The 25,252-nt window shown below is 37.1% G+C and overlaps 2 protein-coding genes across 2 annotated transcripts in view; one reads left to right on the forward strand and one right to left on the reverse strand.

Moving 5' to 3' along the window:
- Nucleotides 1-6,989, reverse strand: part of LOC134678300 (glutamate receptor 1) — an 82,845-nt gene extending 75,856 nt beyond the window's left edge. Inside the window, exon 1 of the mRNA XM_063536794.1 lies at nt 6,752-6,989. Within this exon, the coding sequence (XP_063392864.1) occupies nt 6,752-6,854 (103 nt within the window). The 5' untranslated portion in view covers nt 6,855-6,989. The remainder of the gene's footprint in view (nt 1-6,751) is intronic.
- Nucleotides 1-25,252, forward strand: part of LOC134678309 (nucleobindin-2) — a 312,458-nt gene that overhangs the window by 25,110 nt on the left and 262,096 nt on the right. The window lies entirely within an intron of this gene.

Raw genomic sequence — 25,252 nt, forward strand, 5'->3', positions numbered from 1 at the left:
AATTATATGACCAAAACTATGACTAGTAACGTAATTATTTCAATAATAGGTATACACATTCATGCCTCACTTTTTCACATTAAACGTTATCAAGATTTTACTGTAGTGTAATTAACAGCAAGTAAACACGTTTGTTTATTAAAACACAATGAAAAACTTAAAGAAATTGTAAGAAAAACATTAATTACGATTTTATAAAAATACGTCAAAATCGCTATCGCGCACGAAATTGACCCAATTACATGTGTCCACTCCCAGACGCACCTGCCGGGCTACTAAGGGAGCTGCCATACAGACGAATGCTATAGCATCTGCGTCACAGAAAGGGGGGCCAATTTGGAGCAGGGACCGTATAACCGGTTTTATTAAATACCTGTATATAAACTGTCAAACGAATACCGGTTAAAATGTTATACCTATATTCGAATTAGAGGTATTGCTGTCATTCCGTTTTTGTCTTTATCGCTAAACTACACTAATTGACATAATGAAATACCGGTATTCATTAATACCTCAATAATAACAGGTATTCAGTATACCGGTAATGGTTATCGTATTTAATACCGGTATTCATTGCACTTGATCAAAGAGTAACCAAAAACTTTGCGACAAGAGGTTAAAGTTGTTGTTAAGTCCTCATGCTAATATTAATCGCAGTATAAGCGAAATATTTCATAATTTAACCACGAGCGTAGCAAGTGGTTCGAAATTGCGACCGTTTCAAAGCACGAGGTTAATGAATGAATTAATGAAAAGAATTAACCCCAGAAAACATTTCCATATGAAATATGAGCGCCGCGCCGGCGCGCCGCCGCCGCCATCAAAATTTTCGCGCCGCCGCCGCCGCCAAAATTTTCGCGTCGCCGCTGCCGACACTGCGCTATGGCCGTGGCATCGGCGTGACCTTGTTAGATACTAGAGTCTGTCTAAGCTAACTTTGCACCGATTTGAACAGAACAAAGTGAGGGAGTGTTATTATAATATAAACGTCATATTTTCATAGAAATTTTACATTAACGATGATATTTACACACGTTGTCGTTGCAAATGCTATGCAGATTAGTTTGATCGGGAATTTATTGCTTTTATATAAGGTGCTAACAAATTACAGCTTGGCAAAAAAGAGTAGAAATTAAAAAGTGGCAACACTGTAGTGTCGTCCCGTTTTCTTATATAAATTGGTTTGAAAGGGACGACACTACAATGTTGCCACTTTTTAATTTCTACTCTTTTTTGCCAAGCTGTAGGTATCGATATTTTAAGAGATGGTACTTTATATAAAAACAGTTAACTTTAAATAGAAATCAAGAAAACTTTTCATATCATATTTTTGTTTTATTTACCGAACAAAAAAATAAATTAAAATTATATTAATAAAATTAATTAAAAATAATCATTACGTGCATTTAACCACATAAAGAAAAAATACATAGAGTGCTCATGCTCACTCCATACATCAGTTTTGGTACTAAAAATACTATTCTTTTCGTAGTCAACATTAGTATCGAGTAACGGAATTATCAGTACTGCTACTTGACAATAGATGTTGCACCGACCGAAAAGTCTAATGCTCAACAACTTTCAGCGAATATTAAACAAGGATTAACTGGAACTTATTTTCAACTCCTTCTGCTTTAATAATAGTTGTAAATAGTTGTTCAATACAATTTTCGTGAGTCGCGACATTTGAGACATCTAGTATCAAGTAGCGGTACTGATAATTCCGCTACTCGATGCTAAATGTCAATTACGAAAATAATAGTCTTTTTGGTACCAAAACTGATGTATGGAGTGAGCACTCTATGCTTACTATATTTGTCTATGATTTAACTGACAAGATGTTTAACACTTTCTGTTTTGCCAACAATTGTTTGTGTTAAATGTCATTATCATCAACGTGTCATTTCATTTATCAACGTGAAGTGGCCAGTTAAAAAGAGGTCTCATTTAATTATCTCATTAACAGGGTGTTTTTACGTAGCAAATTTGTTTTCCAATTTTCTCAAAGAACATCATAAAACCTAAATGTTTCATACTTAAATATACTCCAGGAGTCGAGTATTATCAGCTGTAAAAATATTGGTAGCTAATTTGTTAGCACCTTATATTAAGTTCGGATATATAACTTTTTTGGCTAATATATATTAGACTGCATGCTTTCTCTTGTCTATGCTTAAGCTAAACATGTGGCAGTAGTTAGCGATTCGGTGGCCAGGCAATGTCAATGAATAAGAAATAGGTGATATGGAGTCTAACCTAATACGTCTATTCCAGAACATATCCTCAACAATTGAATGTAAAGGTATGAGCACGATAGTTGAAGTCACGCACACAACAACAAAATCATGTAATGACAGTGAGATTTTGAAATTAATATTCTTTTTAGGCTTCCGTATTTCGTACCAATATCAAGTTGATATCAACTGTAAAAAAGTTTCTTGAAGGTTTTTTTTATAGGCTTTTAATATCGTACGTTTAAGTCGCATTCACTCATTGATTCATTCATACTATTTTTGCGATTAGTAGGTACTCTGTGCGAGCAGTGTGTGTAATCATTCACCTCTCCTGGCGATACGTACATATAATAACTATTATATTTGACTATAGCTACCCGCACTGACTTCGCACGGATAACACAAAACCTTAACAAATTGTACACCTAAACTAAAGCTTCCTCAAAAATCTTTCTATTGATAGCTGAAATCCGCATGAAAATCAGTTGAGTAGGTTTTGAGTTCATCGTGAACATACATTCATATAGTTACAGACAGACGCGGCGGGAGACTTTGTTTTATAAGGTGTAGTGAATTAGTGATAAATTCAATTAACAGTAACCTCACAATATAAAGATGTTCATTGTGCTGCTTATCTACAGTTCATGGCATGAAAAACTTTTTTCCTACCATAATTCAATAAATAATCCTTGAAATTAAAAGGTTTGAATTCTCTTCGCATAAACCAAGTTTTCAAGGCTACGCCGCCGATTCGCCGCCACCGCCAACCAATTTTGACCGGCGAACCGTCGCCGGCTAAATGCCTATCGGGCGGCGCTAGACGTGCGCGCCGGTCGAAAATAATTGGGCAACGGCGCGCCACCAAAAAATCCACGGCGGCGGCGTGGAATTTTTCAACTTTTCAATATTAAGACGTATAATGAAAAGTCATGCTTAACCCTTAAATCGACAAGGGAAAAAAATCTTAAAAAACTGTGTTAGTATCATTTTTTCGGTGTTATTATCTTATTAGGTATGTGGTTGTTTATTGTAGAAAAATCATGAAAAAAATCTATTTATAATAGTTTCGAAAAAAACATAGGTATGACAAATATGTTGGATGTTGCCAGGTTCGGTGTAAATAAAAAGATACGCTGCATAATGAAAAGACGTCTAGTATTTTGGACGTTGCCGAATATACAGTACTGTTTACCGAATATACAATAATGTTTTTTTTTTAATTAATATAGAATAATTGCTTTTAATTACAAATACACTTACTGATAATGTCAACTTATGTTATGAACTAAAGTAAAACCTACTATTTTTATATTTTTCCAAAAAGTTTATAGCTCGTAGGTGGTAAAATTTTACTAGTCATTGGCGTCATTTTATTAACATTAAATCAAACTTAGCGGGGTATCGTAGGATGCAGCAACATCTGAACAATGGTATACAATAATGCATGTAATTTTATCAATATTTTCGTAAGAACTTTCTTAAATGAAATCGGGTCTGTCTCTTGATGTCTTGATGAACGCACAGGAAAAAAAATCCGTAATAATATTTTTTTATCTATTTGGTTCATTACGTTGTAATAAGACAAATAATGACTTAGTATGGTGTTGGTGCGACATAAAATAGTAGAAATTCAATTATATAACCAGAAAAATTCCGTAAGTACGTAATTATTGCCATTTTTAAGTAAGTATTTTACGTCAAAAATGTGAGAGTTACGTAGGAAGTGGCGCCCGCAATAATTTTCAACTATTTCTTATCGGACTATAACCTATTACATATTTTAACGCTGCATAATACTGTCTTATAAAAAAATATTCGGCGCGAATTTTAAACTACCGGCGGCGGCGGCGGCGCGCGTACTCCTTATGGCGGCGGCGCGCACGTCTAATCGGCGCTCATATCTTTGAGATTATAAACTACATACATAATAAAATACAATTAAATCAACAATTAAAAAACAATTAAAAGAATCAAATGAACGCTATTAAAAATGTATTCGTCAAAATCATCACCTAACAGCTAATTTCACCAGCAACATGAAAACGGGCATTCTAAGATCCGAATCTTAAGTATTTACAACTTTACAAGCGGGCCGGACAACGTCCTTGACGAGTAGCGAAGGAACGAATCGTGGTACTACTACAACCGGTATTGGCACTTACTTATTACCGGTAATAGCTTTAGGAGTAAACTATCAAATAGTGGTATTTGTTGTCAATTGGCTAAACCGATAACACTATTGAATACCGGTATTCGAATACCTCTATTCGGAGCTTAAGTGATATAAATACCCAAATTCAAATTACACCGGTTATACCTCAATAATAACCTGTAGTCAGAATACCGGTAACGGTCCCTGATTTGGAGACGTCACAGGATAATTTTTAATTTGGATAAAACTATGTAATGTGGCAGTACGCATTATTTGACTCTGGTGACTGGTAGAGGAAAAGTTGATGAATAATATTATACTGTGGTTAAGCGGATTGATAAGCATTTCAACGAAGAAATTTAAAAAGAATAACGGATGCAATAGCAGGCGCGTCACCAGGAGGAGTACAAAAACGGATGCTATGCAATCCGTGTCCGCGAACGTGTTAATATGCGAGCTTTCTGGCGAATACGAGGTATACATATATATATACCTAACTAAATATAGTTACAAATTGTAACTACGTTTTAATTTTACCTAGGCTTATAGTGTGAACTATATCCAGGGCCCCTAACCGGTTACGAATAATGGATAGGGTAGGTATTTGATAAAATTGTTAATACAAAACTATGGTGCGAACGATTGGCATTTTGGCTAGGCTTCCGTATCGGATATGTACCAAAAATTAAGTTGAAAGTATCGTCGATTTATGGAATCCATAGTTGATTATCAATACTAAAAATGTTAAACATAACTAGGTGCAGAAATAAGTTGAACCGTTCCTTTCTATACTAACTATAAAACTCCCGCGAGACGAAAATGGAGGAGCACCGAATGCACCGCCTGTACAGCCGGCCTAGCCAAGGTGTCAATCGCTATCGCTTCGACAACGAAACGCATTATGTCTTTCTACCAGTCTTTCATATTAGGGCAAGTGACATTTTCGTTTCGGTCGCTACGGAACATAAGCGATTGGCATGTTGGCTACGCGGCCTGATCGAGCGTGCGACGTGTACGTGTACCTAGCCAAAGATCCTCCTAATCGAAGATCCTCGAAGACGGATCCAATCATACCAAGGTTTATTTGACGTTAATACGTGAAAAACCCGTTTAAAATAATAATAATTTCATTTATTTGAGTTTCTGTTGCTAAGTTTATTTGACAAACGAAACTCCATAGGTTAGGAAAACCGAAAATCAAACTCTCGATATATATACGGTCGGTACCCCAATATAAGGAGGTACCCGCGTTATACTAAATGTTTAGAAAAAGGGATACTTTGTTAGGGAACCGACTGTACATATCAGAACTATTTATTTTAACTTTTTTTTAATATAGTGAAGTATTGTTTCATGACACTGTTTTATACTTAGGTACTATGTACAGTCAGCCAAGAAAGTGGTCTACCACTTTTCGACTCTATCAGTCAGATGATAACTTACAAAATTAATTATCAATGAGATGATGACTTACAAAATTATAAATCGGATTGATTGAGGACAAAGCTACGCTCTTTCCGCTACATCGTAGCCGATAACATAATTTTCCCGGTTTGTAGCCAAAATGTTTTGTAAAGGCGTAACGACAATCAATGTGTAACAGAACTTAAATAATATTAAGTATGGTACTTACATATATGGTTACGTTATTCTTACGGTGTCATATATAAATAACGGCGGAATTTAAAAGGAGTTTATTAATATCACCAATTACTAAGTTTATATAATTAGTATAAAAGACATCTTCCCTCATACATAGACAATCCAAAATTGTCAAAGCTAAATGAGTAGAAGCCCTCGCTGGAGGACTTGCTCGTCGTGATATAAGGCACTCAACCAATCTGCTTATAGTCTGACTGATTACAGATAAAACTAGAGAAAAAAAATACTAAGTCTATATATATATCAAAAAAAGCCACACAATGTTATAAATAAAGTGATTAAAAAGTTAAATAAATAAAAACGTAGGTAATAGTTTATAAATGTTAACCAAATCCCTTACAAATATTATTGTCCGTTTTAATTATTATTGTCCGCTTAAATTTTATGGTATTCCGAATTGCGCCGACATACCTATAAGTACCCTTGTAAAGCACAATTATTGCCTTCAATTCACTCCCGCCAGACCGAGAGAGACATCGCATAAGGTTGGAAAGAGAAAATCGATATTCCCTGGATGGGCACGGGAGTATTCGCGTGCGTTAGAGCGAAAAGGAAACCAAACATATTTTATCACCTTTCCTCACATACAAAAGCAAAATTAAAATTATAATATAAAGTTTTCTTTATAAAAGCAAACCGTGCAATGCAGTCAACTAGGAATTAAAATGAATTATCTCGCTTATCGCGGGCGTATGACACTTACCGACGACTATTTTCTCGACGGAAAAAGGCTGCGCCGCCACACCGACGTACAACAACAACAACCCGGCGCCGAGCGAACATCGTACTTTGCGTTCGTACGCCATTGTGCGCTAGCAACCCGACCACTTTTATACAGAGTTCGATGCGGGATGATACATAATCCAGCCTCTCGGTCACCAATCAACTGATATAATTTTGTGTGAATCGTAAGGAGATAAAGTGTCGGGATGCTGCGTACAAACCTGAGACTTAGGGGCGACTGATTGCGAGGCGGAGCGGCCGTGGCATGGGGCCCCCTCCCGCCCGCCACAACCGCGCGCTTACTTTCCGACTGAAACCTTAATTTTAATATCAAGTTTAATGTTCTTTAACTTATAATTTATCCACACTTTAGTATCGTCATGTATGATAGATGATGAATAATTACTTTAACTAGTACCTATAACAAACCAAAGCGTTAATAGTGCTACTATTCTTGAAAGTATTTATATTGTAGGAAAGGAAGTGTAAGGAAGTATAATTTATTTTAAGTATAGTTGACGTTAAAGTTTAGTTTGAAGTATGTATGTTGTTAGTAAGTGTGTTGCGCGCGTCGCTCCGCCGAGTCTGGCTCCCCGCCCCTGCTTCACCCCTAATACTGAGGTTACCACTCTCACATTAGCCACAGTTCTCTGGAAAACCACTGCTTCCAAGCTCCCCCTATTAACTTTAGTTCTGTGATACTATTCATGCTAAAATCCTGGAAATACGGGGTAAATTTCTACCCTTTATTGTAGACAATTTAGTAAAAATATTTTTAATACCTAGTCGTTTTATCAATAGAATAGAAAATTTTAAAACATCCAGCTATTAAATTCGCCTTCTGTAATCCCTGTTAATAACAATAATAACATAGCGATAAGTGTAAAAACTGTTTAATAAATTTGGTGAGCAATGTTACCTACCCGTTCTTTCCTATTTTCATACAAGACTCGCCTAAGCATTTTACAAAAGCTAGGTTTGTCACATTTAAAAAAATCAGTTATAATGGCAAAAATATGATGAGTATTGCTGTATTTTTCATGCGCAGAAGTATATACCCTATATTTGACTACTCGCTGAAAATTCGTCCCACGTCATGATATGCACATGTTTGGTATGTAGTTTTGTCAGAACTATTTTATGAAAAATAACAGGGAGGCCGTAAATAATTTATTTTTTTCTACATTAACGTTTTTTTTTTTAAATTGAGGGTTTGACTAATGTTTTCCCTGAATGCAAAGTTGGTGGTAATGATGGTACATAGGTAAAGTTTTGTTTTAGGTCGTTTACTTTAGCTCAAATCAATAGTAGCTAATAGTTCTATCAGTATCTTCTTATGAGGAAAGTTTAATGATAAAATTTAATCGCTTGAAGGTATATACTTAGTACGAAAGATAAACAAATTCGCAGCAACAAATAAAAAACTGTCCCTCAAATAACTTAAATTAAAGGGAAGGTTCAAGGAAGTTTAATATCCTTAAGCAGTTGACGAGCTTGGGCCCCTTAAACCTTGAAAGCTCAAAGGGAAAATAAAAAGATATTTCAATTGCAAATTTAAGCAAGTTTGATTTTGATCGCTACTTTGGGGAGCCACTGAGTAACGAGGTTGGGTTGGGGCCTAGTTCCGAGTAAGTACATAAAATGCTAATTTTGTAAGTTCGTAGGCTAACTAGAAAGTTGTAACGCACTCAAGATTCGTCCGAGCTAACTATTAATCTTTCACCCATCTTGCGTAACGGAGGAGCTAGCAACTGTAACTGAAGTGTTGGTTTTAAGTACTAACACACCCAGCAAGTTTACACTTTAGATGCCAATGCTGAACCGCAGATGTTCTCAACGCGAACTTGCAACTATGGGAATGCAGTCATCATAATGTTTCCAATATATGTTCCTAAGTTACACCTACCTAAGTTATTTAGGTAGTTAATACTTCCATGCTTGACAACGTAGGAACAGGAAGATTTGATAGATGTTGAAACACATGGTATAAAATATTTAATTGTATATTGAATTTGTAATGGCTCAGAGGGTAAGGTAGGTATGTTGCGTAGACTATTTCGTCCCAGTCGAAGTGCCGATGAGAAAAAATAGAAATTGCTATTATAGTATTTTATCCTTTTTACAAAGTAATCGTTAAATACCTGGTTATGCCGTCTTTTATAGTTTGGTTGGGAAAGTTTTGTTTCCATGTTTTTACCTTTTATAACAGCGAGATACAGCGAGAAGGCGTCATAAAATGTCCGAAGAGGAAAAGAAAGCAAAAATGAGTCCACGTCGATCATCTAGGAGCTTGGTTTTCTCTGCTGGGGAATACTGTGCACCCGTATGGCTTAATAGTGCTCACGTGGAGAAGGTAGATGTTCAATTGCGGAAAGCCATGCGCTGCATATCTGGAACCATACAGTCGACCCCAATCCAGTGGCTACCAACACTGAGCCACATACCCCCACCGCACCTCAGAAGACAGCAAGCCCTGCTCAGCGAAGCCACCAAAATCTCTAAAAATCCAGAACTGCCAGCCTATCCTGAATTCATGTATCCTCCCAGACAACGCCTAAAATCCCGCCACCCGTCGTACTCAACGGCACACGGACTAATGAAGGATAACTTCAACATCGGAGATAAATGGATGGAGGAATGGAATTCCAACCTGCCTACAGCCTACAGCGATTACAATCCCACTGAAAGACCCAAAGGCTTCTCGGCCCCAAGACGGGAATGGTGCCAGCTTAATAGACTTCGCACAGGGCACGGTCGATCTGGCGATTTTATGTTTCGGTGTGGGTGGAAAAACTCACCGGAATGTGATTGCGGAGCGCCTATACAATCTATCCACCATATAATTCACGAGTGCCCAAAACGCATGTACCCTGGTGACCCTCTGGACTTAATAGCGTTTAGTGATAACGCAGCCCAATGGGTGAAGAACCTAGACATTAATCTGTAAATAAAACTGTGGAACGACTCATAATGAATGCCATACGAATAAATAAATAAATCTAGGAGCTCAGGGGGCCGATTTTTGAATTTCTACCACTCGATTTCGTATATTTCGTTAAATAATATCTCCACTACTAGGCATTTAAATTCTACTAATAGAAATGAATTCGAGTAGTCAATGCCAATAGATTCCAAATTACGATCGCTCGTGTTTCAAAAATTAGCATTTCGCCGTTTTCCACCGATTTTCGACTGACGAAATCGAGCGATCGAAATTCAAAAATCGGTCCCCTGCTGATAGTCTTAATGTGCGGTGTGACGGTGAACTACCTATAGTACCTATCGCCGTAAAATGATATTCAAACATATATTTTCTTCAGACAGCCAAGACTGATGTCAATTGCTTGCAACTGATATCACTGATATCAGTCTTCATTGCAACTTAATATGTATTATAAAGAGCGAGAAGGTACTTAAAGCTATGTTTTTGTTTGTGAGTTAAAGTTATATTAAGTAATCCCTAGATAATATTTAAGAGGTTACAAAAATGACAATCTGAACTCGTCATATTCGTGGCTAGATAAAGTTATTGTTTTATTTATTTTATTTTATTTTATTTATTTAAACTTTATTGCACGATAACAAAATGTACAAATGGCGGACTTAATGCCTTGAGGCATTCTCTACCAGTCAACCATTGGGTCAATCAGTACTTAGTGCAGGATTGTAGACAACGAGAAGAATTATGAATCACAAATCAGGTTATTCTAAACAATATTCTAATTATAAACTACACATAAAGATAATAGCAATATACACCTACATATATACAAGCATGCATACATACATATATAAATAAATATGTTATATTATGTTATGTACCCAAAAATATAATTGTTTTATAAACATTGATTGTTTATTTCTGTTGATACTTACATTATTAATTAAATAATGCACACAGTTTTCTCTTTATGAACGGATTTTCATTCAAATTATACAATTATGCGATTTTAATATACGTAACCTTTAAAATTGGATTTTAGCTTTTTTAACCAAAAGAAGCTTTATTGATCTCTGATAATATGTGACGTTTCACAGCAAAAGGTACCTTATGGCGGTTGGCGCTTAAATATTAAGTACCTTGTCGGTTTATATTTTAATGTTCAAAATAAAACAGTCCACATCAAAATGTGTGTTTTTATTTCTGTATCATTTATCTTACACCTCAAATAATGACCCAAACATATAATTTTGTTCATAGAAATAGGAATATATTGCAGATCGATTAAAATACACCCATTCGTAAGTCCAGGCGCCGTAGCACGGTGGCGTTTTTATCCCTTGTCACCATACCTGTCACGTTCTAACAATTATGTAAGTGCGAAAGGGACGCGCATAGTGATAGTCGATAAAAATGGAACCGTGCTGCGCCCGCAGCATAATATAAAACATGTACCTATTAAATCAATAATACAATAGGCCTACCTAAATAAGCGCTGGTGGCCTAGCGGTGAGAGCGTGCGACTTGCAATCTGGAGATCGCGGGTTCAAACCCCGGCTCGTACCAATGAGTTTTTCGGAACTTATGTACGAAATATCATTTGATATTTACCAGTCGCTTTTCGGTGAAGGAAAACATCGTGAGGAAACCGGACTAATCCCAATAAGGCCTAGTTTACTCTCTGGGTCGGAAGGTCAGATGGCAGTCGCTTTCGTAAAAACTAGTGCCTACGTCAAATCATGGGATTAGTTGTCAAGCGGACCCCAGGCTCTCATTAGCCGTGGCGAAATGCCGGGATAACGCGAGGAAGAAGAAGACAATTATAGGCCTACCTATACCTATTATAAAAACCGGGCAAGTGCGAGTCTGACTCGCGCACGAAGGGTTCCGTACCATAAAGCAAAAAAAAAAAGCAAAAAAAACGGTCACCCATCCAAGTACTGACCCCTCCCGACGTTGCTTAACTTTGGTCAAAAATCACGTTTGTTGTATGGGAGCCCCATTTAAATCTTTATTTTATTCTGTTTTTAGTATTTGTTGTTATAGCGGCAACAGAAATACATCATCTGTGAAAATTTCAACTGTCTAGCTATCACGGTTCGTGAGATACAGCCTGGTGACAGACGGACGGACGGACGGACGGACAGCAAAGTCTTAGTAATAGGGTCCCGTTTTACCCTTTGGGTACGGAACCCTAAAAACGTGGGAAAACTCACTTAATTTTGGAAATATACCACCCAGGGGAATTGCGGATCTCAGGCTAACTCGTAAAAAAGTTTTCTTGAAATATTTAACTTTTACAAATTAGCTGCACTTATTTATTCCCGATTCGCACTCATCCCAACATAGGTACCTTAATTTAAACAGATTGCGTTTCGCCGCTGTATATTTGTTCGTTGTTATTCAAAAGAAACCTTTTGTATAAAAAACGCCTGACTTAGTACCATAATGCGACCTTTTAAGGTGAATGTCAATGGCGGTAATGCCGATTAGTAGCCCAAACATGGCGTCATTTCGCACAACTTGTGGTTTTCACCAATTTTCACAAAATACAAATAATATCATAAGAAGTTTAGAACATCTACATGTTCGCGGAACAAGTAATAATGTTACGTTTATTTCGAAATCTATTTGCACTCAACATTGTTTAATTAAAATCAATAATATGTAAGACCTGCAAAATAATGCAATCGTATGCATCATGCACTCTAACGTATCTAAAGTCAGTCACAAAATAAATGTCACTCGGTTTTTAATGTTACACCAATACGTGTATAACCTAGAGGGCGCAAAATGGATGTAAAAAGGTGTAAAGTTGTTTTCAAACTTCTCTATTGGGGTGGTTTCACGTTGACAGCCCACTACCGGAATGGCTCTTTTAGGCATACTAGACATGATTTCAGTTCACCCTTGTAATATTAGATCAGCCGGTAAATATGACGTTAAGTTTGTTAACATGCGGCCATCTTTAGTGTCTTCTAGTTGAAGTTCTTCGGCTTTTCTCCATATAGCCCTGTTGAAGTGAAAAAAACATCCACTTACGTCGCATTCAGGGTAAACTTCTTTAAAGGCATTTATAGCAGCTTTTTCGAAATCAGTTTTATATTTTTTTATGCACATGGCTAACTCATTTTTCAGGTAATTGAAGAGTCGTAAATAGGTGTTTGTGGTTTTATCCGGAAGCAATGCATATAGCATTCGTATGATATTGGTTTGTTCTTCTGTGCTATTTACATCCATGTGTATAGTGAATAGCTGCACAAACGGTTGAGGAGTTACTTTGAACGTGCCATCGCCAAAGAACATTTTGTCATCACTTTTATTTTTTAATGCTTTTCTCGAGTATTTTGTGCCGAATAATAAAATTTTATCGTCATTTCCATCCACCCAAATTAAAAAATTTTGTCTTAATATTATTGGTACTTCGACGTCTTGTAGTGTTTTGAAAGACGTCGATTTGACCTGCAAAAACTCCTTTCGTGCTCTATTCAATGACCTTTTTTTTATTTTCAAATAATGGAATCGTACAATCATCCGAGTTTTCATCTGTGTCCATATCCCGACTATAAACATCTTCAAATATTTTTTGTACGGATTCATAGGTCTCGCACACCATTTGTCTGCATTGTTGTGTGCAAGTGCACTTTTTCGCATAATTTTTGTTCGACTGGCGTTTAAGGTAATCGATGCTTTTTTATCGTTCATAACTTCATAACTCGACTGTTTACTTATAACGTAGGAGAGCTATCTTTTATGACAATACGTTTGTAAAAGTGTCAACAAGGCAGTTGAAATAATAGTTCGAAATCTCTCCGGTGGCGCTAGGGTAGCACTCAGACAATAACATGAATTTAGACCTTATTGACTAAGTGAAGTGCGCTGTCAGTTATTTGAAATTTTATTTAAAATATTTCAGAAATTGATTAAAACAATTTAGGATTTCCTTTATTCCCGGGGGGTTGAACTCTTGCCCGCCCTAGGCCCCAATTGCTAGCTCAGGTGCAGTAAAACTAGCCGTCCCCTTTCTCAGTACGAATCATATAGACTGCCTCCCCTGTTATCTAGCCACCTTGGGCCTGGCCTTACCAGTGTTAAACCTTTTTTATTACCTATTTGTAATAAGAACACTCATGGTTTATTGATATTTGTATTTTTATTACCTATTTGTAATAAGAACACTCATGGTTTATTGATATTTGTGTTTTTATAAGTGTCATTTTTACCCATCATCTGATTGTGTGAACGTGTTATTAAATTATTTCAATATATTCCACGGATTTTACTCCCATTTTAATAACCAGCCCTTAGGGCAAATATTTTATTTTTATGTTAATATACAGGGTGATTCCGGGGTCGTGGAGCAAGCGATCAAGGCATGATACACAAGCCCATACTGAACAACTTTTACTATGGGACCAACTCCGAAATCGCGAAAAAAAAATTGGTAGTTTCATACATTTCGGCCGATCACTGTATTATGCCTTGATCGCTGGCTTTACTATGGGACCAAATCCGAAATCGCGAAAAAAAACTGGCCTTCCCATAGAACACGACAACATGTGATCGGCCGAAATGTATGAAACTACCAATTTTTTTTTTCGCGATTTCGGAGTTGGTCCCATAGTAAAAGTTGTTCAGTATGGGCTTGTGTATCATGCCTTGATCGCTTGCTCCACGACCCCGGAATCACCCTGTATAAAAGTATATAAAATAACCTAGCCTAAAAAGGATAATAAATAAAAAGAAAAACAATAAAGAGCCTTTTATTTCTCGCAAGTAAAACAAACACAATATTGTAGCATTTACCTTGAAATTACCTCCTTCCTTTTTCTGTTTACTGTATTCCAATTCCAACAATTACCTTTTAGAGTCCGATCATTCTGACTTGTTTAGTATGGCTCCGATCACATTACGATACTTCTTGAATTATATCTGAAATTTACAGAAGACTCTTAAAGTCCGTAACAACCCTCAGGATGCATGGGAAGACTGGGACTTCTGCCTGGCTTACTTTGGGCACAGGGCGGACACGCCATACATCGAAAATCATTTGCGTTTATATGTGTGCACGGCACGTCTGTACACGCGTCATTGTGTGAGTAAGTGGCTTAGGGCTGACTCGTGCGGCGCGCGGGGAAGGCGAAGCCGAGGTTTGCCGAGGCCGGCCGAAGGACACGATGAGCGGCCCGCTGCGTTGCATAATTCGACCGAAATACGTAAAAAAACAAAATATAGGTTTATGTTGAACAAAATATAGGTTTATGTTTTATTTCGCTCCAATTGTTGAATTGGCTTTGTCAGTTTATAGTCCTGCACGTACTTGGACTTTCAACACGCCATTATTAAATGTACCTTATTGTTGATGCCTATTGATTATTTTATATAACATTTTAAGAAATAATTATGTAAATTATTTCTTAAATTCTTAAAATTAAATTAAAATTCAAACGCGAATGTCCCGCGACCAACAAGTTCTTTTTTGTGAAAAGAGTGTTAAACTAAAAATAAAACATTTACGAGAAATATCTGTGTAGAAGGTCTAGTTACCTTAGGTACTTTAAATATTAAATGTTGGCTTAACATTCACAAATTCAACGAACGGGTTTTAATTCATATGATATTATTATTTTTACGCAAAAGTATAGCCTTATTTACTGATACATATTTCGTCTCTTTGGAAAACTATATTATTATTCATTTCTACAATAAGTAGGTATCCGTACTACCCGTACATCGCACAACACACCGGCATTTTGAACGTTGCGTCATCGCGTCGCGGCGTCGCTAGCCGAACTGGGGGCCTAGCCAAAACACATTTCGAAAAAAGATATCGCTAACGAATCGATAAAAAATGTATGGGAATGACAGGTACCGTAGATGAGTCTGTCGAAAAATATTAACGAATACAAAAATGTTAGCCAAGTTGCAATGTTGTAACGAAACGCAAAACTTTCGTTACCGGGATTCGCCATCTGTCATACATTGCCTAGCCAAGTGACACTTTTGACAAGCGAAATCAAATCGTTATCGCCTCCTAGGTGTAGCTACGTAGCGCGAGCTATCCCCTTGCAGATAACTTATCAAAGCACAAGAAAATACCGAATAATAGTGTTTGTAAATTAGAATTTGTAGTAAAAAGCATACTTCAACATCATTGTGGGCGGCGAACAACGCGGAAGTGTCGCTTAGACGCAGGCGCCGTCTGAAAAATCGCCTCTATTGAAACTGCTTAGGAAAGGACTGCTACGATCAAAGGATTGTGGGCCGTACGCAGCATTTCACCCAAAGAATCCAATGTGACCGAGGCGCTGAATATCTACCTATCTATAGTGACAGTGTCATGGAAAAATGGATTATGCACCCACAAATGCAACACGTAACAACGTCCCTACAAAGGTAAGAGTGAGTCAATAACTTATCCCTACTATACCTACTAAAAAGTATATAAAATATGTTATTAATGCTAAAATAACAAATGTGTTCCTGTTACGTCATCAAATATAAACCGATGAACGGTGTAGATTAAATTTGGTACCCATATGCACAATGGCAAGCACTTGTTTTTCAATAGGAAAGTGAATTGAATGTGTAAAGGCAAAGGTATATAGGTAAAGGCTTTACAAATATAGATAAAGACTCGGGAACAAATGTTCTTCACACAAATAAATGCCCTTCCCGGGACGCAAAACCATCACCTTCATAGGCAAGGTCACTAACAACTAGCAATATTGTAGTGTCATCCCATTTTCTTAAATTGATTTGAAAGGGACGAGACTACAGTGTTGCTACTTTTTAATTTCTACAATTTCTTGTCGGACTGTACAGTAAGCTCAAGAAGACTTGTGTTGTGGGTACTTAGGGTACTTAGATAACTATATATAGATGGTCAAACCAATTTGTCAGTCAGTAAGAACCAGGAAAACTATACTCATAGTTATCTTTTGGGTGCTAGTACTAGTATATGACAACGCTAGTATGATTCTCTCCGTCTTTGTTTGAAATGAGACAGTCCTTTGACAAACTATACTTAAATACATAGACAACACCCATGACTCAGGTACAAAATATCTGTGCTCATTACACAAATTTCCTTACCGGGGATTCAAACTCAGGATTATCAGCTTAACCGGCAGGGTCACTATAGTCACTACCAACTAGGCCAGACGGGCTGTTGTCATACATATCAATTATCAACCATAGTATTGAAACTTTTTCATATTATGAAACATATTGTATATGACTTCTTTTGGCAGGCACAGGTACAGTCAGCTGAAGAGAAAAGGTACCAACCCTGCATACAAACTTCTATGTAGCGGTGGTAACTTTTCTCTGCAGCTGACTGTACCTACACACTATATAAAAATAATCTTAACATATACTTACACAAAACATTTAGTTTTTTTTGTCATGTGACTGGTAGAGAATAAGTATTATAACCAAATGTTACAAAGTTTGTTGAAAAACTAAGCATTCATTTTGTTTCAGGTGACTTGGATATTCATTGCAGCCTCCAAAGCCAGGGTCAAGGGAAGAAACTATGTCACATGTACAACCACAAAAATATATTGAGTGTTGTTTTACTGTTTTAAAACACTGTACATAATATATGTACAAACAAGAATGCTTGGCTACTGATTTCATGCTGCCGGCAAAAAATACCTGCTGCATCTTTCATTAACAGATTTTCAATAAAATAAATTAACTTTTTAACCCAATCATTGTTTCATTTATTTATGGTGGTTACCACCTTAACTTTTGGTATGCTTAGGAGCAGATCTGCTCCCATGTATATACTTACCTATATTCAACTTTAAAAAAATGCATTAATCTTTAAAAGTTGTCTTTAAAAAACGACCGGTCTGGCCTAGTGGGTATTGACCCTGCCTGCTAAGCCGATGGTCCTGGGTTCGAATCCCAGTAAGGGCATTTATTTGTGTGATGAACACTAATATTTGTTCCTGAGTCATGGGTGTTTTCTATGTATATAAGTATGTATTTGTCTATATAAGTATGTGTAAGTTATTTATTTTATTTTATTTAATTATGATTGATATATAAATTACAAATTTTTGACAGGAGCATACAAAAGGTTAAATATGAACAAAAAGCAAAGACAGTAGGTAATAAAACAATAATATTAAGTAACAATATGATTTATTAGTTTTGGTTTCACAGGCAGCTTTTATCTTATCTAATGCATAACATCTATGTATTCAATGTCCGCTTGACTTTTGTTAATTTCGAAAATGTTTGAAGTCTATGAAGTAAATGATTTCACTGAGGTTACACTGATTCGGGCAAACCTGTCCACAATTTCACTTCACGGTTTGAATAATTACTAACGCTTAAAGTATTGTCTCTTCTGGTCAAGTAAGCCAGCAGTGCATGTTCTTAGCACTGGTAACTGTCATGAAGATTGCAGCGGCAGCTTTGACTGTACTGTACTGCCAACTTGGCGAGGACTTCTCAGCGTGGAAGAAGAGCCCGCTCTTGCCCGCTCTTGCCCGCTCTGGCTGCGCCGCCGCCTTGGTTGCGGGCTGCGGGGACGACGGCTGTCTGAAATTGTTAAACTTTAGGTCAAAATTATATGCAATTAACAACACACTTTTCAAATATTACACTATATAGAGTTATTTTATCACGAAATTGTGATTAACTAAGTTAGACAAATACCAAAATATTTAATTTGCTTACCGATAAAACAATTATTTTCTCCAAAATTAGATTCGCTGTTCACTTGACACTCTTGACAGCTGACAGATGACGTTTCTTGACGGTTTTGAACGAGAACCACAGACAAAAATTAATTTTTACCGACTTGGCGCGTAGCTTGAGCGTTAACTAAAAAGATTGCCTCTTGGCTAGGTTATTATAAACATTATCGACCAGTCGCTCGCGAACGTAGAGATCGAATCGACACGGAGCGAATGTAATTTGGCTACGGGCCCTGAGCGTACGTCAGGAGTCCGTCAGAACTCAGTCGCGGGGCGAGGTAATCCGAGTCGGGGCGGGGCGGTGCGTGTCCGTTCTGTATGATAATACTATTACTTATTCTGTGCTTTGGGCTACCTTTTCTGCGACTTTCCATATGCTATGCGGCCCTAAGACACCTCAATACATACCTTTAGGTTTTTCCAATTATTTTATGTAATTTTAGGTGAATTTTATTAATTTTAATGCTGTATATTCCGGGATTCTTACACTGTTTACATTTTGCAATGTTCGGATTTAACCACTCAAAAGGCTAGTATGTATACTTTCGGCAAAGGTTATTCAAAATTTAGGTAAAATCAGAACTGGTACACGACTGTTTTTAAATTTGAAATCTTGTAAATTTAGTTCTTAAGATGTTCCAAAGAATCAGCCAGCCTAGCCAAGGTTACAATCGCTATCGCTTCGACAACGAAAAGCATTATGTCTCTCTATCACTCTTCCATATTAGCGCGACAGTGACAGTTGCGTTTCGATCGCTACGGAGCGTAAGCGATTGACATCTTGGCTACGCGGCCAGCAATAAAAGCCGTACAACCGTCATTCTGAGGGAGTTTATCGCCAGCTCTCTTCTGAGCGTATTCTAAATTAAGGGTCCGTGCAGGGCCAAGTGAGACCCCGCACCTTCAAGAAACCCTTCTCTTCCTGGCGTGACTTGCTACTATAAATGCTACTACTATAAATTACAAGCACCGTGCGCCACTTTGAAGTCGACAAGCCTCCCAGATTTGGTGACCCTCGCCGCGCGCCTGTGCGCACCCACCTTGACGCCGCGCGCCTGTGCGCGCCCTCCTTGACGCCGCGCGCCTGTGCGCGCCCTCCTTGACGCCGCGCGCCTGTGCGCGACCTCCTTGACGCCGCGCGCCTGTGCGCGACCTCCTTGACGCCGCGCGCCTGTGCGCGACCTCCTTGACGCCGCGCGCCTGTGCGCGACCTCCTTGACGCCGCGCGCCTGTGCGCGCCCTCCTTGACGCCGCGCGCCCAAGCGCGCCCCTCTTGAACCGCGCGTCTGAGCGCGCCCTTCTAGTCACCACGCGCCTGAACGTGTGAACGCGTTTCTCCAGACGCCGCACCCCGGAGCACCGTGCTACCTACTACGCTACCACTGCTACCCTGTGTTATTGGACTATTTTAAATCTAAGAAGTGCCATATTGACCCACCCATATATACCTGGAAAATAAACGTTACCTACCCCTGAGTCCTTACTTTTAATTACTTCATACCTTCTCCACCCTTCCAGCTGCTCAGTTGCCTGCTCTACCAATTCATTGGCAGAGCACGTAACGCGACAATATATAAACTTAAATTTACATTAGGTTTAGTATTACAATAATATTTAATATTCCTCAAATCAATTTTCTAATATGCTTGGTTATGTAATAAGTAGTAAGTAATTATATTTTTTTTTCTCTTATAATTTATTCTGCAAGAAGCCCTCCTGTGAGGGTGAACTTATAAATACAAAAAATAAAAAGCTAATAAGTGCTCTTATCGGGATTCGAACCCGGGACCTCTTGCTTCATAAGCGGGGTCACAACCGACAAGGCTAAGAGACCGACAAGGCTAAGAGACCGTCAAAAATTGGTTCGCGATGCACAGTGGCGCCGCCTATTTCATGTATTTGAGGGACAGTTTTTAATACATGAAGATTGTTTTCCTTACCTCTACCTTCCATATTATAACGGCTTTCTTTCTGACGTATCCACAGTCGCTCGTTCATATAATTAAGATAAATGATGAACAAGCGAATCACGTTTGTTACATTCAAATACTTAATTTAATCCTTCTTCAGCAATCGGATGGTCACTAATTCTTCTTGAATTAAATTTTACTTTTATTAATAACTGAAACAAAATCAGGGTCGTCGACATATTTCCTTACATTGTACAACAGCATTTAACAAATCGTCTTCCTAGAGACCGTAAAATATAAAAGCAATAAATGTCAAGCGCAAACAGCCAAGTTTCACAACATAAAAGTTTGTGAACGGTCGTGGCGACGGCCTGTGAGACCGAGTAGCTATTCAGCATTTTTCTATAATATTATTTAGACTATAATCGGTTAGCATGTACAAGAAACATAATGCTTCCTGCTTTCAACAAACCATATAGATGTACTTTCAAAGGTTTGTGTTTCGTGGCAAGACACAATTCGCGGGCGAGTAGGTATAACATTAAGAGTTTATTGCATTACACTCAACCTACATATGTAACATGTGTTCAAGCTCACGTTTCTCATATAACATAATAATATAACAAGACGTTTAAGATAAGGAAAAGTTAAGGGGTAAAAAATTGTGCATACATACTGTATAAAATATTTGTGTTATATATTCAGGTAAAACTATCATAAATTATTATTATACCATAATTCATTAGATTAATTTCCGCCTAAAGTCGAATATAGACGACCACCGCGATAAGTCCTATATGGCATTAGTCACCCGTATGGGCATAGACTAAGGTTGATTTTGACAGTACTTTATATTTAACTTCGTGTAAAAAACGCCGAAATAAGTGTATACCGTGTCCGATATATAGATTGGCTGAAGTTATGCTTAACAAATACTAATTATTTTTATTTTGAATGTCCACTTATATTAATGTAATTGGCATAATTTCTGAAGATATATAAGAAGCGGCTTTATAGGGCCGATATGTACAACTGTATTAACGTCCTGATAAATAATAAACTTAAAAAAAGTGTACCTATACCAACATGACAAACATAATTTAGGTTACTTTAACTTACAAATAACTTGATCTAGTCTGTAGCACCACCGAAACGAAACCAAACGAGAGTTGCCGAGAATTGTCCGATCGTCGTAAAATGAAGATTGTTACGAAAATTAATCTTGCTTATTTTAAATTTTTAATATGCATCGACAGTGATAGTTTTTATGCTCTTGTTCTATTCTAATATTTAGATAATAGATTGGAACAGTTTTTTCTTATCATATGTGCGTCGTATTCGAGAAACGTGTCAACAACTTTTTTAGAAATTTGTATGGCGCCATTTCGCTTCTTCATTCTTTTTTAATCCCGTTCTGGTTTTTCAATTTTATATATATGATAATAGGTAGGCACGTGTTTAGATCACATATTATTTGTTTATATGGTTTAGCCGTTACCGTAAAATACATTAATTATCGTATCCTTCCTGGCGTTGCTTTCGTAATTTTACTGGTTTTTATGTACGAAAATGACTGACTGACTGTAACAAGACAGGAAAACAAAGATATAGCTAATGAATTGAAAGAACAAACCTTCCGAGGTGTGGAAATATTTACTCTGGAAGGAGCTGACCGCCTTGCTGTACATCATACTGGCTGGTATAGAACGACCTATGTGCCTTAATAAAAAAGAAGATGGCGGCATCCGCCCTATTGCAGCTTGCCTTAGTTATTGAGGATTTTTTTTTTTTCAAAAACAAAAAATTACACAACAAAAGGACGCCATGCCAAAAAAAAAGCCAAAATTTCAGATTTTTTCGGAACGTCTATTAAAAATCAACATGCATACCGCATAGTCCATCATACGACACTGCCTTTTTGTACGCAAATTCAGCCACAGCATGTTCTCCGCTACCTCTGGAAGCATCCTTGTATTGTATACCAGTACTAATTGATCACGGAACTAAGCCGTGGACGGACAGACGGACGTGGCGAAACAAAAAGGGTTCCTAATTGACTTGATGGCGTAACACTGGAAAGGCTCTTGACTTATTATCAACCGGATTTCGGCTTTACCATTACTCTGAAATTGTTGCCCCTTCTTCAAAAATTGCTGGACCTTGCTTATTTAACAAGAGAACCAAAAAAAATAAAATTGGGATAATAAAAACTGGGATACAAGTCTGACATTTGTACGATGCACCTGAACCTCTACGTCAATGCAATTCGCTTTTAAGTTTCAAGCAGGCTGAAGGGGTTTCCCCGAAGTTTATTTCGCGTAAGGACAAGCTGATCCTGTCAAAGAATGTCGTCTGAATATAAGTTACACTCAATTTAACTCTTCTCGATACTAGTAAAAGACTGAAAGACGAGGCTTGCAAGAACTTTAAATACAATTCAAGTCTACGATGAAAGGTGAAGTACGTTTGATGTTTGCAGAATTTTACACTGCACGCATGTTAAATGAACTGTGACTAAACAACAGTCATGACCTTTGTATTTCTTTTTGTGTTATACACAAAATATTGTAACTTTTATTAGATAGGGATAGATAGTCGAGGAGTCCTAATATCCGTCCATTTTTACATTTACGATGACTATGTAAACTGGTATACTCGTACCCTTTCGCTAACTTTGAACTGAATAATAACCACAAGAATGGACCGCGTCGCGTATTCAATACAAAACAGAAACCTGGATGAAATTAAAGAATATTTGCTGCGCTCCTTTGCTCCTACTGGCATACGAATTTGAATCGTATTCAAACAAGTGAATTCAAGTTTCTCTCATTGAAAGCCGAAACACTTAATTGCACAGGAAAGCCGTCACTGTTGTGAATTCAAGCACACTCGAGTTATTTGAGTGGAGGAAGTTACCAGCTAAGAGATGAAGAAGTTCATTAGATATTCAAAGTTTCATTATTTGTGTGCCACAGAGGTCTGCAGTTGGAAAGTTACGTACAGTTTTAAGATTGATTTCAACGACAATCTGTCGACTTTAATAGTTTCTTTAAAGTTTTTTGTTTAAATGAAGTATTGGGTGAAAGGAGAACTAACTATTGTTTAAATATATACGATATAGATAGGCAAGTGTCGATAAGAGTAGATAGACAAAACATAATATAGCACAGTAAGTAATTTAAACGCACGCGCTGAACTTTGCATAAATAAATCATAATAGTACAGTCACCATCGGATGTATCGGAGCACAAATATCTGAAGTACTTAGCATTCTAACCTTGACAATAGACAATAAAGGCGTGCTCACTGCCCAAATATTTGTGAGCACTTTGGCCGCTCCGATATATCTGATGGCGACTGTACAAATATTTACGCAAAACCTTTAGGTAGGTAAGTAAATACTTGTTCTAACATTATTATTAATTATAATTAAATGCCAGACTACATGCCATATTAAATTTCGCTTTACCCGAATTAGGTAAATTGAATTGGCGTTTATTTTTATAGGTAAGTAAGTCAACACAGCAGTCTTACAAAATTTAATATTTGAGAAATGCTTATAATAGGAAATTTCACCATATCTGATATTTGTTTGTATACCAATTTCAGAAGAATTTCACAATTACTTACTATAAATACCTTCGAGCAACACCGGCTTCCGACACATTCGAAGATAAATACCTACAAACATGTAAGTAGGTTATAGATATCTGAACACAAAAATGTATAAAAAGTATTGGCACGTATTTAACCGGTAAACTAATTAATGGAATTTGGGTAGTTTAAAAAAAATAGAAATGGGTACAAATTAACAGTTTGGCAACAAAAACGGAGCCTTAAAATATATCAATTTATGAGTTGTATTTTAATGCCGTTACAGCTTTTGATTATTTTTAGGCAGGTACCAAGTATTATTCGTTTTAATGGAGGTCCAAGGGGGAGGCCTATGTTCAGCAGTGGACGTCGTATGGCTGAGATGATGATGATGATGACCAAGTATTTATTTGGCAACTGAATTATTATATTAGAGACCATTTAAAAAGAAAACGGGTCTGTATTAATTCAAAAATTAAGTTCTTTTAAAATATTTTGATTGGTCATTACACGGTCAACCTAACACGCTCCTCCTCGCTTTGCTCGTCGTCGCACCTATCTGTTGACTCTAGCAGAACACAGTGGTAACTATTGAAAATAGTAATTAAAAATTTAAAGATATAATGGTATAACGGCCATTAGGCGTTTCATGATTACAAATTTCTACTATACACTGACCATTAGGTAATGGTAAATGATTTTGAGGTGTTTTGTGTAAAAAGCAATCCAATATTCATTAAATTTAACTGCTTTCGTGTTAAAATACTACCTAGCTGAAACGACATGCTCAGTTATGACTATATTTGATTACTTAGGTGTGAACAACTAGATGAAAGCTAAATTTTATGATCACTTTACAATATTAGTTTTTTGCCTTTGCCTATTTATTATTTTAATCGCCAACCTATCGCTTTAAGTTCCCTATAATTTTTGGGTGGCTTGATTTTGCTGCCAGTATTTTTTTATAATATGATGCTTATTTGACGCTAATATATTTTTTGCCAGTTATATTATTATATATGCCCAATGAAAGTTCCTGTTTATTATTTTAGTTGCTCGGTTAATAATAAGCCAAAAGTATTCGTCTAGCTGCAATGGGTTGCAAACGTAAACGAGGACCACCTAAGAGACGCTGGAGCGACGATCTGGCAAAGATTGCTGGAAAAACATGGAGCAGACTAGCTACAGACCGCAGAAGATGGAAAATCATGGAGGAGGCTTTCACCGCTACAGGCGGTCCTTACATTAAAATTTTATAAATATTTAATTAGATATTAAATTATTCAAATAAGAATAGCGTGACATAAATAATTGATAAAACA

The sequence above is a fragment of the Cydia fagiglandana genome, chromosome Z (genome assembly GCF_963556715.1).
Source record: "Cydia fagiglandana chromosome Z, ilCydFagi1.1, whole genome shotgun sequence".
Classification (NCBI taxonomy): Eukaryota; Metazoa; Arthropoda; class Insecta; order Lepidoptera; family Tortricidae; genus Cydia; species Cydia fagiglandana.